The following is a 19,099-nucleotide window of genomic DNA, read 5'->3' as shown; positions in this document are numbered from 1 at the left end:
GGTGAGGAAGCCTGAATGGGGTCGCCTCCCTTGCTCACTGAACTCCAGGCGTACCGGCTGGGCTGGCCTCATGTACTTACTGTCTTTTGAAAGTGCCCACCTCGCGTCTTTGCATATTCCGTTTCCCCTTCCTGAGGAACACACTACCCTCACTTTCCCCCTACCTAAGCCAAAGTATCCCCCAAGGCTCAGCTTAAATGTCACATCCGCCAAGAAGCCTTCCTCAGTGCCCCGGGTGGGACCAGATGTCCCTTTACATTCTTCTGACCTTCCTATTTTTCTTCCATGGATCGTATCCTAGTTGGTCATTATATTTCAGTGATTATGTTTAGACCTTGCCTTGGCTGAAGTGTCATGGCTTGTACAGTCATTGCTGTGTCATTAGAGCCTAGCACCGTCCCTGGCAGGTACTAGGTGATCACTACACATTGGTCGTTGTTGGATCAAACATTGCTGGAGGAGAGGATGGGACCTTGGGAGCTAATGACTCCTGGGATGGTGAGCTGGGCAACTTCCAGATCTCTCCTGCCCTGTGGCCTGGAGGATGCTTCTGTGGCTTCCATGTGCTACCTGCCCATGGCCTCCTGGTTGGGTCAGCCTATGGGAGGCACCTCGGGGAGATCAGACGGGAGGAAGGAGAGGCGAGAGGCATTCTGCCCAGGCTCCCTCCCTTCTGTGCTGGGGCTGGGCGATGTCTGCTCTTCTCTCCTGAGGATGGCCGCTCCCTCCCATGGCCACAGCTCCCTCCCTCCAGGCTTCAGGCCAGAGGGGTGTCAGAGCTTCTAACTGCTGCTAAGCCCTGGGTGCTTCAGGACCCTTGGTGGGTTGGTTCCCTTAACCTTGTCCACACCTCTGTAAATAGTCCCTTTGATAAGCCCTTTGAGTGGGCCATCTCTTTGTCACTGGACTCCCCCTGAGAGAGGATGTGGGTCAGGGGCCCGGGGTCCATCTGGGGGGGATCAGCTAGGCTTTGGCCACCTTCCTTTCCTGACTCCATAGTGAAGATTTCTGTCCTTATTAGGAAAGTGTTCTGAATTGTGCAGTTCTTGGGTTTTTGGTTCTGCAACCCACACTAGTAGCAGCCAACCCATTCTGTGACTTGGTTGTAGTTTTTGCCAAAGGTTTAGTAAATTACCTTCAGACAATCAGTGGGTCCCATCACCCATGCCCTCCTGGTTCCAGCCACAGGTTAGTCAAGGAATTAGGGAACTTCTCACCTGAGCCTGCCTGGTCTTTTTGGCAGGGTGACCCAATGCAGGCCAGTGGGGCCCCAGGCTGTCTCCCATTTGCTTGCCCAAGGCCAGGCCAGCTCAGCTCCCCTCTCCTTTCTGGGGATCTGAGGTTCTGAGATTCTGCCAGCTGTCTGCCCTGGGAAGAAAGGGAAGGCCAGCACCTGTGGGAAAAGCCATTCACTGCCACCTGTTGGCTGGTGGCAGCAGGGTCAGGGCCTGGGGGAGCCCTGCCAGCTGGCATAGCAGCTGTCTGGGGCATGGGGGTAACTTGGGGGCACTGGGTGGAGAGGGCTTCTAATTTAGGTGGAGTCCAAGCTCCTAAAGCAGGCCTACAAAGTTGGCCTCTGTTATGGGTTGAATTATGATCTCCAAAAAAGATATGTTGGGAGTCCTCGCCCCCAGGACCTGAGACTATGACCTCATTTGGAGAGAGGATCTTTACACAAGAGAAATGAGGTCACGAGTGTGGGTCCTAATCTAGCTTGACTGGTGTCCTTAATAAAGAGGGGAAATTTGGACACAGAGACATGCACACAGGGCGAACGCCACGTGGACATGTAGGAAGAGAGCTGGGTGATGCTTCTCCAGGCCAAGAGGTGGCCAAGCTCGCCAGCAGCCACCCACAGGCGGGCGTGACCAGGCTCTTCCTCAGAACTCAGGAGGAGCCCGGCCTGCGGAACCTGGGCCTGGACTTTCAGCCTCTAGACTGAGAGAGGAAGTTTTGATCGGGTGAGTCACCCAGCTAGTGGCACTTTGTTACCGCAGCCTGAGCTGACTAATCCGGCCACCACGTGGCCTCTGCCACTTTCCCTCCTTACAGCTACATCAAGGGAAGGAGTCGCTGTTCGGGAATGGACCTGCTTTTCCCCTCTCCTGGGCTTTTGCACCTGTGCTTCCCCCTGCCAGGGAGTCGGCTGCCTCTCCTCCCCCCTGAGGGACCTGCTCCTGAGGTCTCCCTCCCAGGTCCCGCTCCCCCGTCCCCCAGGCCCTCCCTGTCCCTCCCTCTTCTCCACATCTGTTCCTCCAGGTCCCAGAGCCAACTCCCTGCTCTCAAAGCCTGGGACACTGGGCATGACATCCACAGTTTCAGCCCCAGACCCTGCTCTCCGCGGTTTCTCAGGCCTGAGTGAACACGTGGATGTCGCCCTTGCTAAAAATTCTCACCATCCCCGGGACTCTCATGAACCTCGTTTCATTACACATCAACCCAGGAAACAAGAGTCTTGCTGCAAAGGACCACGACAGAGAAACAACTTTGTCTCCCAAATGAGTTAAACTGTGGATTGTCATCAAAATGAAAACACAAAATTAATAAATTCTCAGAGAAGAGTACGCCTAGAGCCCTGGGGCTGAGCTCCTGTTTGACTATCGCTGAGATATTATAGCCTAGCAGGGCTACGCTGGGAATCACCTGAGGGCTCTTCAAAATGCTGTGCCCAGCACCCGGCCCTGGCCCCTGTGGCTCAGTTGGCTGAGCACTGTCCCATGCACCAAAAGATCACGGGCTCAATTCCTGGTGAGGGCACATACCCAGGTTGCAGGGTCAATCGCTGGTGGGTTGGGATGCATATGGAAGGCAACCAATTGATGTTTCTCTCTCACCTCAGTGTTTTCCTCTCTCTCTCCCTTCCTGTCTCTCTCAAATAAATAAAAACATATTTTAAAAAATAAAAAGGCCTGTGCCCAGTATTATTCTTGAATGGGTCAGGGTGGGGCCTGGGATTCTAGCCTCCCTTTTTTTATTTATTTAAGCTCCCAGGTGATTCTGCCAGGATGGAGTGTGCTTCTGCTAGTCCCTGAGCCTCTGGATGTCCCAGAGGGCAGGGCCAGCCTCGTGCACCTTGGGTGAGTATGCAGGTCCTGAGTTGGGTGGGCACAAAGCCCATCTTAACAAGCACGGTTTGGGGTCCAGGGACCCAGTGTTCTGCGTGCCTACAGCTTCCTTGTAGCTTTGGGTCTGGGCCAGACTGTGGCCACACTCCCTAAGTTGCCTCTCTCACCTTGCAGCACACTGACTTAGGGCAGAGCCCTCTGTTCCCACAGTGCTGTTGCTTCTTTTGTTAGAGCCTTGAGACCACAATACCAGGAAGGCACAATACCAGGCTGGGCTGTTGCCTCCATTTTACAGATGAGAAAGCTCAGGCCTGGAGCGGTGGAAATCCCCACCCAAGCTCACCTGGGTTGACCAGCATCCTGACTGCCAGCTCAATGCCTTTGCTTCCAACCAAGCTTTATGTTAGTAAACTGAATATGAACGTGGCATATTTTCATTGCTCCAAAGGTCACACCCTTACACATTTTGAATAATGTGCCACCTTTGTTATTTAAAAAACAAAACAAAAACAAAGCCCCATCAAACCGGCCCCAGGTAGTCCCTAAAATCTGGAAATTTGACCAGATTTGGCCAAGGCCACAGAGACGCAAGGTGGACCCCAGAGTAACCACAGACAGCCCCAAACTCCCTACCTCCAAGGACGGTGTGTGAGGGTCGTGGATGTATGGGGCTGAGCTTGGACTCTCCAGCGATGTCGGGAGGGCAGGCCCCGTGACCACACTGAGAAGTAGCCGAGGTCCGCACAGGGACCTGGGAGCCTGCTGTTCTCTGCCTTCCTGGCAGTTTGCTCCAGCTGCACGTCTGATAACAGGACACATGTTCATTGGAGCAAAGGGACGCTGGAGGAGAGAGCAGAGCCTGGCCCATCCAGCCCAGTCTCCTTCAGCTGCCTCCCTGCCCCAGAGCACATGGCCACCACTGTGCCTGCAGTCAGGAACCAGGTCACCCAGGTCACCCTGAGTCAGCTAAGGCTCAGGGGAGTGCTTTCTCTGAGTACTTATGGCGTGGCCCACAGCCTTGGGGGCCTGTTTAAAATTGTTTTCCCCAAGTCATCGGCCGTATCTGTTAGTCTGAGGAGTAGGTGGGAGAGGCTGTCCTCATCTAGGGAGAAGGGCTCTCACCTGTGGCCAACCAGTCCTGCCCCCTCCACTCTGCCTCTGTTTAACTCTCCGCCCTCATAGTCCCCTCTCCTCTTGCCTGGATATCTGCAGGGGCCGCCTCCTCCTGGCTGGCCTCCCAGCCTACAGTCTCCTTGCAAGCCTTGGCCTAGAACTAATAGTGTTTCAGGGCCTTCTGGGTCTTGCTCGTCCCTCTTCTGGGCCACCCTGTCCTGGGACACCCCTTGCTTTTGCACTAATCAGGCAGCGTGCAGTGTTTATTAGGCGCCGGGCTCCCTCCTACTGTGAACACCTGGAGGAATGAATGGGAGTCTCCCCTCTCCTCCCACTCCAGAGCCAGCCCAGAGCTGGTGTCTGGGAGCGCTGGCAAATCTACAGCCCGTGGATGGAGCTCTTTTGCCAACATGGTGTTGCCTTGCCCAGGCTGTGGGTTCACGGCCAGTGCTGGGCAGAACTGGGACCAAGGGGCCTCCACCTGGGCTCCATTCACTCCTGCCCGGGGCCCCCGCCTACCCGGTCATGACCACTGTTCATTGCGTGCTTGCCTCTTGCCCTTCACTGTGAGGCCCTTACTACAGCCGCTCCTTCAATCCTCACCACCTGCTTTCAGGAGCAGCCTGGAGCTCACTCGCACTCAGGTTTAAGCTCAATGATAGCTTGACATGCGCTAACGGGCCGGAGCAGAGATGGGGCCCTGAAACTGCCGTGGGGGATGTGAGGCCTGGTAGCCAAGAAGGGAGACGCTCTAGGGGAGGGGTGACCTCTCAGACCCACACAGCACCCTGAGGATAACCACTGGGCAAGCTGGGTCACCTTGAAGAACACCCTCCCCTCCCAGGTGAAAAACACCTGTGTGGGTGGCCCATAGTGAGGTCTGAGTGGCTGTGGGCTCCTCAGTGGCTTCAGACCATAGAAGGACAGAAAGTCCCCCCTCTTCTTAGAAGCCATTCATCCTCAGTGCCGAGCCCTGCCCTGGGATGGTGCCTGCAGGGCACAGCCCAGGGCAAGGAGGGGCTGGGAGCCTGTCGGTGCTCTGCAGATGTGCCCATCACAGTCTCTGGATGCTGGAGCCACCCTACACCTCACCAAGAGCCGGGCCACCAAGCAGCCCCCTCACCACAAAATTTACCACCATAAAGGCCACATCATAGTGTCTTTCCACGATCCCTCAAGGTCACAGCAGAGTCAGGGAGGAGCCCTGGAGTGGGGGCTAGGGGCCTGACCCTCAGTCCTGACGGGACACTGATTCACCCTGTGTGCTTGAACAGCAAAGTCCCCCAGTCTGAGCCTCAGTTTCCTCCTCTGTCAGATGAGAGGCTCTGCTGAGGCACCAACACCCCCCCTCTAGTTCTGCTGTGTGTTCACCCCCCCAGGTGAGGAGGAAACAGTGGCCGGGAGCACTGAGGAAGTTGGGAAGAGGGTGTGTGATCAGAGGTCCATGACAAGGAACCCAAATACACGGACAAGCCCAGGACATTTGGAGGCGTTCAGACGTCCAATTCCCAAACGCCCCTGCAGGGGGCAGCCGACATCAGAAAAGACCGTGCGGAGGTGGATGCATCAGTGGAGTTTATTGACGTTCGCACAGCCCCTAGATCGCGCCCCGAGCTTAACAGGGCGTGAGAGTGAGCAGGACGTCTTCCCTCACGGTGTCCTGGCTGCAGAAGTTGTACCTGTGGAGGAAAAGGAGCCTGCTTAGGCGCCGGGCATCCTTACTTGGTGACAGGAGGTGTTCAGCAGGGGGACTTGCTGATTTACAATGAGGGGGGCGTTAGGGGTCTAGCTTCAGCCAATTACCGGGGAACTGATTTTCCTTAGCCTCCTAAGGATGATGATAATTTTAAAAATTGTTATTCACTGGCTGTTTCCATAACAGCAAAACTATTTGAATAACTTGGCGAACTCAGCTTTCTTACTGTCCAGACTATTCCTGCGAGCCAGGGGGACAGCGGGGTGGCCGGCCCGGCGGCCAGCGGGAGGTGGGAAAGCCGTCACACTCTCTGCAACCCCAGACGTAGCGCAGGGAGCCCTCGATGAAGTGCGCCCAACACAACTGTCTTGTGCCCCCTTTCAGCTGTTTGTTGGCCTGGGGAGAAAGGGCCCCAGACGGGGAGATTTTCTTGGGTTTTCTGGGCGAGCCATAAGCTGACTTTCTGGGGTGCGTTTTCCCTGCAAACGGGGGTCTCTGCAAACCCCCTCAGGCACAAGAAAATGTACGTACACTGTCTTCTCGTCTCCCTTCTGCACGGTGATCTTGGACGCACCCACTTTGGGGAAGGTGGGGTTTACCACGTGGTTGTTCCAAAGGAACTTGACTTTCTGAATTGTTCCGATATCCACCTCGGCATCGAACTCATTGGAATGGGTGGAGCCTGGCTTGATGATGCCCCTGGAAAAGAGAAACAGGAGCATTTTCACTCACAGAAACCCAGTGACCGCATAAGCCTATGCCGCTCTCTTCTACTCTGAATTAATGAGATCATTTTTCCAAATTAATTCCCAAACAAAGGCTGGAGAAATGGCAAAGTCCGAAATCAAACTATTATTTAAATATTGGTTACTCAAACTCAGGTTCATTTCTCTTCAAAACTTTCTTATAGAAAATTATATAATTCCTTTATATTATTTTTTTCTGGAAGAATTATTTGTATAGTAGTAAGCTATTCACTTGATTTGACAGAACAAGCACATGTTACTATGCAAATTAAAAAACATGGTGTCTGGGGTAATAATTAGATTTATTTTCTAATCTGATCTATTGAGTGAGAAAGAATGAAATGCCTGGATTTATAATAGAGAAAAGAAAAGTTGTTAGCAGAAGTCTAAAATTAACTGTAGTGCATAAAGGAAAGAATTTAAAATCCATGGGTAGATAAAGAGATGCTGAGCATTTATGTGTGTGGATTTGAAGGCCGTGTGGGTTGCCCAATGTGATGGGTGCTAAACCAGGGAACTTACCTGAAGATATCATATTGGTGAGTGTTTCCCTTATTTCCAAACAGAGCAACTTTGACCTGGCCAGTGACGATTCTCCCAGACAGTGTGACGGAAACCCCGTATCTCCAGCCTGCACAGGGGATGGGAGAGAGTTCGGTTTATTTATGCACAAAATACTTGACCCACATCTCAGATTCCTGTCTCTGTCCCTCACACTGAAGAGATCCTACGTGCTAATCTACAACTCAGACTCTGCTGAGGGGAAACCCGTGTTTAGCAGTGTCCCCTCCAGATCTGCATGGCCCAGTCAAGGGGCCACTAGCGAGGTGCGGCTGCTTAAGTTTAAATTCAAATGAAATTGAATTAAAAATTTTCATTCTGCAGTTTCACTAGCCACATTTTGAGTGCTAAATTGCCATGTGGGGTTAATGGCTTTTCTGTCATTGCGGAAAGTTCTTTGGGACAGTTCTGCTCTAGAATGATCATACCATGAGTTAAGGTGAAAAGAGGAAAGACAGGGGCTCGTCCCCTCGTTTGGAATTCCAGCTCAGGAGTGTGATCCTGGGAGTCCCCCAAGGACAGGGGCTATGTCTTACCTCTGAGTCCCCAGGGCCCTGGCAGTGTCCAGCACACAGTGGGGCTCAGTTGTCACCCAGATTTATCCCTGGAGTGCTGTCTCAGTGCCCATGAGCACACATACATACACACGAATCTATATACATATAACCACACACTAACATACACATACTCTCTCTCTCACACACACGTACACACACATCACACATCCTTTGTATAAACACCCAAATGTATAAATACACATACACACACATCCTTTGCTGAAATCCTACCCATCCTTCACATCCTCAGAGATACTGTCCCTGTCCCTCCCTCTGGTCAGTGCCAGGTCCTCGGTCCCCCGGTGCCATGGCTGCAACCCACCAAGCCCAACACACTTGTAGCTGCTGGCTCAGGTTCTGTCTTCTCTGCTGTCCTATAAATTTCATGTGTAGCATGTCTTGTTCCCTGCACCCCCCGTGTCTAGCGTAGTCTGTGGTCCATAAGTAAATGTTGGTGGAGGAATTAGTACATGCTTTTTGAATTTCTAATTTGTTGTTAAATATGAGCAAGTATTTCGTGCATCGCTACATCAGTGGAAGGAGTGATTAACCAATGTCTTTTAAAATTTCATAGTGATGGAAATGTTCTACATCTTGATTGTGGGGGTGCCTACACGATTATTCATTTGTCAAAACTCACAGGACTATCCACTAAACAGGATGAATTTTGCTGTATAAAATTACACCTCAAAAACCCTGACTTGACTATATAAGACACGTATTGTACTCATACAATACAGTCTCTTTTTTACAGTGAAACATCTTAGGGAACCACCATGGGCACAAAGTGACCCAAACATGCCCTGGTTTTACCCTGTGACCTAGACCATCCAGCAGGGTCTTGAGAGAAATCACCCCTCCCTGACTCCTGCCCACTCTGCACCAGAGGGGCAGCCCCTGGGCACCAGGAGGGGGAGGGAGTGGGGAGACTGGAGTTGGTCTTCTTAAGGGGCCCAGCCCAGCAAAGAGCTGGTACCAAGTAAATGTTTACTGAATGAATAGAACAGGTGGATGTGACACAGTGATGGAAGAAGATTTAACTTTGGGTCGTGGGCACACAACACAATATACAGATGATGTGTCATAGAATTATACAATTGTACACTTGAAACTCATAATCTTATTAACCAGTGTTGCCACGATAAATTCTTAAAAAAAGAAAAAAAGGACCATGAGCAGTAAAAATTCAGGGTACCTGCCACAGAGACATGTAAATTGTGTTTATCCATTAGTTATACTATTTATTTCTGCTCATTTCATGCCACAGAAATAAAATGGAAGAAATGCAGACTCTTTGTAAGTCCCCAGTTGAGTCTTAAAAGGGATGGTTTGGGTGGATGTGTCCTTTTTCTAAAATAATAAATACTTGTTCCTAAATGCTTCAGGTCAGAGATAGCCCTTCATTTACAACAGAAACCAAACTTTTTTTAGCTGGAAGGGAAAATCTAAGCACAACTTACGGGGAAAATTGTTGGAATCGCCTGTGTTCAGGAAGAATTTCTGCTGCTCCGCACTTGTCTTGCCGGCAAATTTGTCCGCGTAGTGGCCCATCTGTGGGCACCCTTCATCTGGGCAGGGGAAGCACTTGTTCTAATGAGAAGACATAGATCAGGCTGTAAGGGGTGAATTTGTCTTTTTAAGACCCATACATCCAGGGGAGAAATTTTCCTGCAGCCTGAGGGTCTTCATTTGTAACCAGAAGGGGATTGGAACAGATGATCTCTAAATGACCTTCCCAAGCCTGGTGCACATTACATTAGAATTGCTTGGGGAGCTTTAGAAAATAATGATGCTCATATTTAGAAAATACTGCGTCCCTGGTTAGAGCTATTATACCTTCCATCAAGTGATGTGCTGGTGAATGATTAACAGCCAACTCCAGGACAAAAACTCCCCCCACACCCTAACTGTAGTGTTTGCCAATTTCCATGGTGTAAATACTCTGACTCTGGCCATTTTCAGGCTACCAATATGAATGTGGAGTTGGGAAGAGATTGCTCCCACTGGCTCTCACGAGCCAGAACACCCATCTCCCCCCTTGTTGCTGGTGGCATAGGTACAAAGTCCCAGCCTGGCACTTGAACTCCAGCATCCGCCCTTCCTCCTCCCTGGCGTGTGAGTTCACCTCTCACACATTCTTCTATTCTGGCTCTGCCCTGGCCAGACATGTGCACTGCTTCTCTACCTTTGAAACGCAATGATTTTACAAGCCAGATTCACACAGTGCCTCCTGCAGGAAATCTTTCTAGATCTTTGAATTGATTGCTCTTTTCTCTGATCTCCCAGAGTCTTCCCTGAGCACATGACCCATCTAGAATTCTAGCCACCACCTGTCTAACACTTTGTTTCTCTCCAGTTCACAGGACCACGAATGCTGGTGGGCAATGCAAAACAAAGAGAGGGTGGTCAGAAACAGGGGAGCAGGTCCTGCAAATTCCAAACACAGCTGTACAACAGTCCCACAGTGGGATCCAGGGTGGGACAATAGCTTACAGACTCAAAGGCCCTGTAGGAAGCGCAGGGGTACGCGGTGAATCCATCAGGATTGAGGATGCTGTTCGAGTAATACTTGTAGCTTCTTAGGTGATTGCAAGCCACAAATTCCTTGGTTCCTAGGGAAACAAATGAAGAAGTCTACACAGGTGGCCAGAGAGCTGCGACAAGTTCTCTGCCTTCCAAGTGGGATGGTTCTGAAGTGGGACTGTGTTTTCGGAAATCTAAGGTAAGTCTGAAATCCAGGCACATTAATGCTGTTAACACATAGAGAGGGTGCTTTCTGTGTGTGTGGCCACGTGCTGAGAACTTCACATGTATTGTCCATGTCATCCTCACCCTTCCTAGGAGGTGAATACCATGCTGTCCCTAATTATAGAATGACCTATAGATGACAGATTCAGACTTCAGATTACAGCCAGTAAATGGCAGAGCTGGGAATTAAACCCAAGCCCATCTGGTCTGTGAGTCTACGCCTCTGCCCTCTGCCATCCTGTGTACCAGGCACCAAGCTGGAGGTCCTTGAAGACACATCGACCCCCTACACATGATAAAACTAGGGTGACATTTTCATGCAAATTAAAAGGAGAGTCCAGTAGCTTTAGGTGGCTCTATATGAGCATCCCTAGCACTCTCATCGAGCCTCACTCCTTTATAATCTTCCTTGGCTCCCATAGCTCCTGCCAAGTGACAGATTCCTACCTTCTAGGCCTGGGCTGAACTTGCTTGGCTGTCACTGGTAGAGAATTTAGGCTACCCTTCCAAATGTGCGACTGCTTCTCACTCTTGACCCAACATTGAGGAATGGTGACATTCACTGTGCAAATGGCTGGGAAGAGCCTCATTCTGGCTACTGAAATGAAGCCAGTTGCATAAATTTGAAGCATATCACTGACTCCCAGAGGAGAAATTGGCAGACAAGTTCTCTTAGAGTCAGGATGTTTACTTTTATGGCTTTTCCTTACTTTGTTATGTGGATCTACCAATTTACTGTTGGAGTTATAACTTTAAGCAACTGTCCGGTGATTCTTTATTGCTGGCACACTCCAGGACCCCCACAGCAATGTTTTAAGGGACTACAAAATCAGCAGAGCTTAGACATAACAAACGATACATAGCTATAATTTTCAGAAATAAGGCCTAGAAAGGGGATTGTGTATTTTTAAAGAGCAGGGTGCTTTTATTTTTTAAGACCTGCTGTGGGAAATGCACTGCTCTCCCCAGGGAGGCAATGCCCCACTCTGCTCGGGCTTTACCTGACCAGATGCCGTCCAGGTCCACAATCTGTGACAGGGCGTTCTTCTTGCATCCCGGCATCTCTTCTCCTCCATTGGGGAAGAAATCAAGGTGACCCATCAGCTGGCTCGTTCCAAAACCTGAAATGTTTGAACAGCAATGAGCTGTTTCTAGTGCAAGGCTCTCCTGGGTAAAACCCAAATGCACGTGCTCAAGGCTGGAGCATCATCAGCCTCACCCAAGGACGGGATCAGAGGAGCTGCATCCGTGTGAATCACATCCACAAAGGCTGCATCGGAGGGATCAAGTCGGACCTCTTCAGCAGTACCCTGGAAACTTGCTTCCACGGGATCCAACCCTAAGAGAGATGGTCAGTGCTGCAGACAACAGGCCTGGCTGTGGTGCCCGCAGGACCAAGGTGCAGAGTCGCTCAGGCTGTGCACTGTCTAACCAAAGTGGGGCCCTAACCTGGAGGTGTCCAGGGCCATGGCCCTGGGTATTGAATGTGGGGACACAGGGTCTCAATGTTGCTCCGTTAAAGAAGGCTCTAGAGGCATGAATAGGGAAGGGCAAGTGAACAAAGAAAATTCGATTTTCTTTTGGAGCCAGGATTTTTTCCCACATCAATGCTCTTCTTTATTTATATATCTTTCTTCTTCAACATTTTCTTTCACTTCCCAAATTTGAAGGAAAAGGGGCGAGGCAGTATGGTATTGTAGATAAAAACAAGATTCTGGGACTAGGTTGCCTGGCTCCAAATCCCCACTCAGCTACTTCTCGGGCAAGTTGCATGACCTTGGATGAATCACTTGGCCTTTATTGGGCCTCTGTTTCCCACTTTTAAAATAGGAGTAATAATGGCATCTATTTTATATGGTTTTTATAACATTAAATGAGTTAAGATATGTAGTGGTTAGCACAGTGCCTGGCACATCATTATGGGTGTATAAGTAAAATATTAATTATTATTATTTCCTCCTGACTACATTTCCTTCTTGGAAGGGCTCCTGGATTTGTCAATGGTTTTTTGAAGGCTTGGTCAGGAGCAGCCAAAAAGGCATGAACACAATTGTCTGCTGAATATAAAAGGGAGAGTTCTTATAAAGGGAGAGACTTGTTTGAGCCAAATGACAGCAAAACTGGGCTGGAATCTCAGTTCCACCACCAGTTAGTTACGTGACCTTGGGCAAACCACTCACTTCCTTGAGCCTGTTTCTTTGGTTCTGAGGATTATGTGAGAAAATGTAAAGCCCTTTGTGCAGTATTGGGGCTAATTAGGCACTTAAACTATGCTTACCGTAACACTTACATTAGCATTTTAAATTATTATATTATACAGCCATGTTTTGTTGCTATTGTTACAACGTATAGGCTTTGCTTGGCCCTGTCGGTGGCCGGGTTGCTTCTCCCAGCAGAGACAACGGAAGCATACTTTCCATGCTCTAGTCTGCCCTTGATTTCAAAGAGCAGGGGTAAGGAATGACAATAGGGACCCTTCTCAGTTATGTTTGCTCCTGTTCACACCAGCCTTGCTCTGCATTTTCCTGGGTGCCCAGTCCTGAGCAACCCACACCACCAGAAAACCTGAATCTAGAGGCAAGGGACAGGGACAGAGGCAGTAATAGCAAAGAGAAGCGAAGAGGAATGAAGCCACCACCCCTTGTCACATAGAGGGGCTTCTTGGGGGCTTCCTGAGATGCTCCGTGCAGGCTCGATCCACCTCAGCCGTGGTCAAGGCAGCAGCCTCCTTCGGGCCGGATCTGAGCTGGGCTGCAGTCTTGTGCCATGTTGTGGGATTACCGGGGACGAAACCCGGAGCCGTGCCCCTTTGGCCTTACCTGTAATCCTGCCCAGGCCTGGAGTCCTGCTCCCTGCCTCTCCGGCCGCGTGGGCTCCCAGGCTGTGGCCGATGAGGTGAACTTGGGAAGGTGAGTAACTGTAGTTTGTCTGAAGAGGGAAGATGGTGTTTTTAGGGCATTGCTGTGCTGTGGTTTATTGTGACGTGCAAACCTGACACTGTTACTCCTCTGCGGAGACCTACCGTGGCTCCCACTCCCTTTAGAATTAAGCCCAAACACATTACCAGGGCCTCAGAGCTTTCCTCACTCAACACGTATTTTTCTAGAGTCTCCTCTAGCAAACGCTTTGTGGAACTTTCAGGCCCTCAGATATGTCATACTCTCTGATCTCTGGGCCTGGTGTGGAATTCTCTTCCTGTGGTCACCTATCTCCCCAACTACTTGCCCAGCTCACGTCAACACAGCTCACATCGGCCCCACGCACCCACGCGCTTCAGACAGCCCTGTACTCTCCCCACCAGAGCCCTGCCCACGCTCTCCTGCTACGTCTTCACTGTAAGCTCCTCCAAGGCCTGGGACCTCACACATCCTCTGTACCTCCTAGCACAGCTCCTGACACTGCACCCCCGAAACAATGGATGAACAGACAAATAACATGGAGGTCCGAGGCCTTGGCACATGCTGGTCTCTCCGATGCTCACCCCAATATACTCGTTTATTGGTCTACAGTTGTCTCCAGTTCAAACACCCCAGGTTTTGATTTCTGCAGGGATAGTTAGAACCAATTGGTTCTTTTACAGACTCTTGAAATATAAGACAGAAATGATTGGGACCTTTATCTGGTAGAGAAAATAGTCACCAAAAATTAGTGACTTAACTGAAAGAATTTAAGACTTAAAGAATTAGTGAAAAGGAAGAGCAGGGCAGGAAGAAACAGCTGAATTGATTGTGCAGAATTGATTCCCCAACATCAACAGGCCCCGCCACAGCAGGCCAGCGGGGCTGGCGCATGCCAACTGTCCACAGTGCTTTGGCTCCACGGGCTCTCCCTGGACAAGGTATGTTTTCCCCAAACAGAGCCACCTGATATAGCAGGAACCCCTGGAGCTAGATGATTTGGGGCCCCAAACACAACTCTTATGTTCACCTGCTCCATGATTTTAGGGGCGCAAACTAGTTAAGGTTTCTGGGCCTCCGTTTTCTGACCTGGCAATGGAAGGCAACCTAAAATCCCCTACCTCCTAAGTGTTAGCTCTTACTGCTTTTTCTTCCACTAAGAAAATCCACTAAGGCGAATTCCAGAGTTTTAGAAGTAAGACCCTAGAAGAAATATCAGTTCTTTCTAGTTTCTCTTTAACTATACAATCCCAGCGGCATCTTGAGCCGTCCGAGACCGGGGCCCTGCTTGCCCCTCGGCGCCCCCGGCCCCTGCACTCACCGCGAGCATGCTGAGCATCTGGGCCACCTGCGCGCCCACCACGCGCACGTTGTTCACGGCCTGGGCGTAGGTGGTCTGGGAGCCTCTCTTCCAGTCCACGCAGATGCAGTTCACCTCCTCCACCGTGAACATGTTCTGGTGTTGGAAAGACGTCAGGTGTTGGCCCACGGGAGCGTGGAACCACAGCCAGCCAGGGCTCAGAAATGGTGGCTGTCACTGCTGGCCTGTCCTAGCCGGGGCGCTGAGGCCACCGGGACTTAGGGAAACCTGCTGCCAGTCAGGAGTCGGCCCAGGGTGAATGCTAACAGATTCCCCTCCAGCCTATAGGTGAGCCCAAAGCAGGCCGCTCTCTGGTTTTCTCCGGCCTAATTCAGTAAACTGGATTAGATAGGGAAACAACGCCATCGTTAAAGGAGCCCCCTTTGCAAAGGAACCGCCTCAAGGGCAGCCTGGGGGCCAGGGTCTAAATGATTTCGTGGGTTTGGCCGCTAGGGGCCCTTTCAGCCCCTTGGCCACGGGGCTGCCAAGGCTGCTGCCAGCTCCGGGGCTGCTGGGCCCTGAGAAAGGTTGAAGGTGGAGGGAAGCAGTGCTATTTTCAGGGTCAGGAAAGCATCGAGGTTCATGGAGAGAACATGCACTGCACATATTTGAGAACTGGAACTGCACTGGTGTAAAAAGGGAACCCTGGACGTTAAAGGAACTGACGCATCCTTAGACGTCCCGCCAGGCGGGGCGCGTGGCCAGCTGGGATTTGAAACGGCGCAACAATTGTGAAATCCACTCACAGTCTTTTCACGTACATGACGCTAATGCGTGTGATCACACACACAGGGATACAAGAGGCATTTCCTCGGGACTTTTATATGTAAAGCGACCCTGAGGAATCTCTTACAACCCGGAGAATTTGGGGTGTAAACTACGTCTTACAGCTTAGACACTGAAATGCTTATGATGGCGAGACAGGGAGCGGCAAGAGTTAAGTGCCTGGCAAACCAAGGGCAGATGCAGAATGGCTTCCGTTCTCTGGGTTTGTAACTTCTCCTGTTGACATTGGCGATCAGAGTTATTAATGTGTGCGCTGGCGTGAAGTCTTGGGTGTCAGAAAAATAGATTTTCCAGAGTATACATAAAAAGAAAGGACAATGGTATATTCTGTGTGTGTTTATGTGTGTGCCCGTGCACGTATGTACACGTGTCTGTGTTTGCATGTGTATGTATGTGCACATGTGTGTGTTCGTCTGTTGTCTGTTCTGACCAACAGGTGCTATATTACATACAATTTTGGCAGTTTCTATGCTGCCTTTTAGCCGCCTAGTCAGTCTTAGCTCTTCATTCTCACATAAATGGTTGTAGCAACACGTGTCTGACTGTCAGGGATGAGGGAAGGTTTGAACGGAAAGAACATAATTCCTCCTTTACCGGAATTCCAAGCGCCCTCGCTGACCGTGGAGACAGACAGCATGTAACCTTGACTTAGCCAGAGGCCAGGAGGCGCTTGTGCACATAGCAGACGTCATCGTTTCGGGCTCGAGGCAGCCCAGGAACGTGGGAAGGGATTTGCACTTTCATAAAGAGGCATTTAGTTGCATTTCTAGCTCATCTGCTGCTGTTGCGTAAGGGGGGCAGGGGCAGGGCAGGCCGCGGATCGGAGGTGCCCCTACCTTGCACATATTCAGCACCCAGCTCTCGTCGCCCTTGTCTATGAAGCCGTGGATGATGAACCGGGTCTTCCTGTCTGTTTGAAAATTCGATGCCTCAATCGTTGAGGGGTCAGAGGGAAGGAGATTCTGTGACAAAGGCAGAGGGATGGCATGTTTTTGCAGCCCGCCCACTCAGGACTGCCTCTCTCTTCCATTTTCTACTTGTCCCAATGCTATAACCCTCCAAGATTTAGCACAAAAGCCATCTCTTCCAAGAAGCCCGTCCTGACCTCCCTTTTCCTGCCCCACCTTCCCATGTCAGGACTCACTCCTCCACTGGGTCTGGATTGTGGCTCAAGGTCTTGCTTTTCATAGGGTTGTTTGGTAAGCTCATTGCCCCAAACCAGAATTGCATAACCAGCTAGCGGCTCTAGCAAATGTGAGCTAATCATTCATTCATTCATTCATTCAAGCCAACTTTTTACTCTGTCCAGGCCTTAGGGTGTAGCTGGAGGGGTGGGGTGGACACAGAGGAAAGAGACTCCTGGTGGCGGGGTGGGCACAGTTCCTCACCCAGTTACAATGATGTTAAAATGGCAGTGGTCTCACCTGAAAGGTGTCGGGGTTCTCATTGGTATAGAGCAGGAAGCGGGTACCAATCTTCTCAGGGCTCCAGGGAAGGACTTTCAGGGGCCTGATGACAGTCCCACCCCAGGGCTCTGAGTCAGAGAAGCAGCCAAGCTGACCATAGCAGATTTCTTTTCCTGGAGAGAAAGGAAGACTTGCTCAAGGGTTAGCTCTTGAGCTGGAATCTAGGACCTCTCTGTTGCTCCGGCCTGGTCACTTTTCTGCCTAGGGATAGGCCAAAGGCCATGCAGACACCCACCTCTGCCTCACCCATATTTTCTTGCCTGCAGTGCCCACCTTCTGGTCTGGGACCAGTCCCATTAGTCTTATAGAGACACCACTATCAAAACATCAAAGTTTTGTGTCCCATCCCAGCTCTTGGGATATATTTACTTGACTAATGTGATGATGGGCACTGATGAGTCCATATGTTAACTCAGGCAGGTGCTTAATGCTTTACCTAGAAAAGTCTGGCTTAGGGCACCCTGGGCATGAAGATAGGATCCTGGGGAGATGCTGCAAAGCAGGTCCCTTCACACTGGTCTCACTCCCAGGCAGTGTCAGCCCCACCCGCCTCTTTCTCGAACAAAAATTGTCCCGAGCTACCGGGAAGCCCTGTCACATCTCAGGCTTTCTCTGGCCAGTGCTGAGATGTTGGGATCCGGCTCTCCCCAGGGGGCTGGCATGCTGTTTCTCACCTTTAGCTGCTCCCAGCAGGAAAAGTGCAATCGCCCAGATGCTCAACATCTGAAATAAATTCAGACGTTTTCAGACTTATCAAGCAGGACCACAGCAATGAACAGACTCTCGGGGATTCAAGGCTATTGGCCCAGCCTCCCCTCAGGAGAATGGCAAGGGTGACTTACCCTGTCGGATATTCCAGGCATCCTTTCCTTCTGGATCCGGTGCCCGGCCGGTTTTTATACCCCAGCTTTATCGTCTAGACGCTGCTTCAAGGGAACAGCAGGTGATGATAAAACGGGCTGTGTGCACTATTTTAATCTGCACAAATACACAAAACGAGGTTAATAATAGCGGTCCAATCTCCCCACAAGCCTGGGAAGATGAAAGAATGCTTGATTAAAAGGGGGTCCAAAGTGCCTAACTTTGTACCTGTCTATGTACCTGTGCATGTAACTATGAGCCAAGTGGGCCCCACTTTCTGAGTTTCTGTTTCATCAGTGGGTGGTGCGCAAGTTCCAATAAGGTCACAGTAGTAAACTGCAGTAATGGGGGGTAGTATTTCCCACTGCGAGTAGGTGGATGTGCCCCACATAGGTGGAAGTAAAGAGGAGGGTCTGATTAAGAAAAACCTCCTGTCTCTGTCTCTGTCTCTGTCTCTGTCTCTGTCTCTGTCTCTGTCTCTGTCTCTGTCTCTGTCTCTGTCTCTGGTAGTCTAGTAATACCCAAGCACATGAGCTTTGGAGACAGATCCAGCAGCACCCACAGTAGCCTCTGACCACAATCCCTCATGTACCCGGCCCAGTTATCTACTGCTTTGCAATGAACCAACTCAGAGCATAATGATTGAAAACAACAGCAATTGTTCTATTGCCCCACTGTGATTTTTATAACAATATTTTGATTGATTTTTTAGAGAGAGAAGAGAGAGAAAGAGAGACAGAGAGAGAGACACTGATGTGAAAGCAAAACATCATTTGGTGCCCTAGCCGGTTTGGCTCAGTGGTGAGAGCGTCAGCCTGTGGACTGACGGGTCCCGGGTTCAATTCCAGCCAAGGGCATGTACCTCGGTTGCAGGCTTGACCCTGGTCTCGGTTGGGGGCATGCAGGAGGCAACCAGTCAATGTGTCTCTCTCACATTGATGTTTCTCTCTCTTTTTCTCTCCCTCTCTCCCTCCCACTCTCTCTGAAAAGCAATGAAGCAATGGGAAAAATATCCTCCTGTGAAGATTAAAAAAAATAAAAAAAATAAAAAACATCTGTTGGCTGCCTCCTGCATGCCCCCAACCAGGGATCAAGACCATAACATGGGCATGCACCCTGAATGGGAACTGAACCTGCAACCTTTTGGTGCCTGGAAAGACACCCAACCAACTGAGCCACACTGGCCAGAGGACACTGTAATTTTGAAGAGCTGGGTTCAGGAGCCTCTAAAAGCCCACGTCAC

General features: G+C 50.5%; 1 protein-coding gene across 1 annotated transcript; it reads right to left on the bottom strand.

Annotated features, from left to right (window-relative positions):
• Positions 1 to 5,793: 5,793 nt before the first annotated feature.
• PNLIPRP1 (pancreatic lipase related protein 1) lies at positions 5,794 to 17,718 on the bottom strand. Its single transcript, XM_016212117.2, has 12 exons — positions 17,670 to 17,718; positions 16,954 to 17,108; positions 16,366 to 16,491; positions 14,705 to 14,839; positions 13,306 to 13,414; positions 11,706 to 11,825; positions 11,488 to 11,607; positions 10,232 to 10,350; positions 9,199 to 9,328; positions 7,143 to 7,251; positions 6,406 to 6,573; positions 5,794 to 5,857 (listed from the first exon to the last, which is right to left on the bottom strand). Exons 1-12 carry the CDS (start codon positions 17,716 to 17,718, stop codon positions 5,794 to 5,796), a joined length of 1,404 nt encoding a protein of 467 aa, XP_016067603.1.
• Positions 17,719 to 19,099: the final 1,381 nt, after the last annotated feature.

This window comes from Miniopterus natalensis, chromosome 14, assembly GCF_054644295.1.
Source record: "Miniopterus natalensis isolate mMinNat1 chromosome 14, mMinNat1.hap1, whole genome shotgun sequence".
NCBI lineage: Eukaryota > Metazoa > Chordata > Mammalia > Chiroptera > Miniopteridae > Miniopterus > Miniopterus natalensis.
The sequence above is the reverse complement of the archived record's forward strand: the minus strand, read 5'-3'. Positions and strand labels throughout refer to the sequence as shown.

What these genes read in the sequence shown, in the direction of transcription:
- PNLIPRP1 (XM_016212117.2), bottom strand. Translation starts at nt 17,718, where the DNA reads ATGTTGAGCATCTGGGCGATTGCACTTTTCCTGCTGGGAGCAGCTAAA. An exon ending in AGATGCTCAGCATGCTCGCG is followed by an intron (nt 13,415 to 14,704) that starts GTGAGTGCAGGG and finishes TTCCCTCTTCAG; the next exon opens with ACAAACTACAGTTACTCACC. An exon ending in CCTGGACGGCATCTGGTCAG is followed by an intron (nt 10,351 to 11,487) that starts GTAAAGCCCGAG and finishes TTGTTTCCCTAG; the next exon opens with GAACCAAGGAATTTGTGGCT.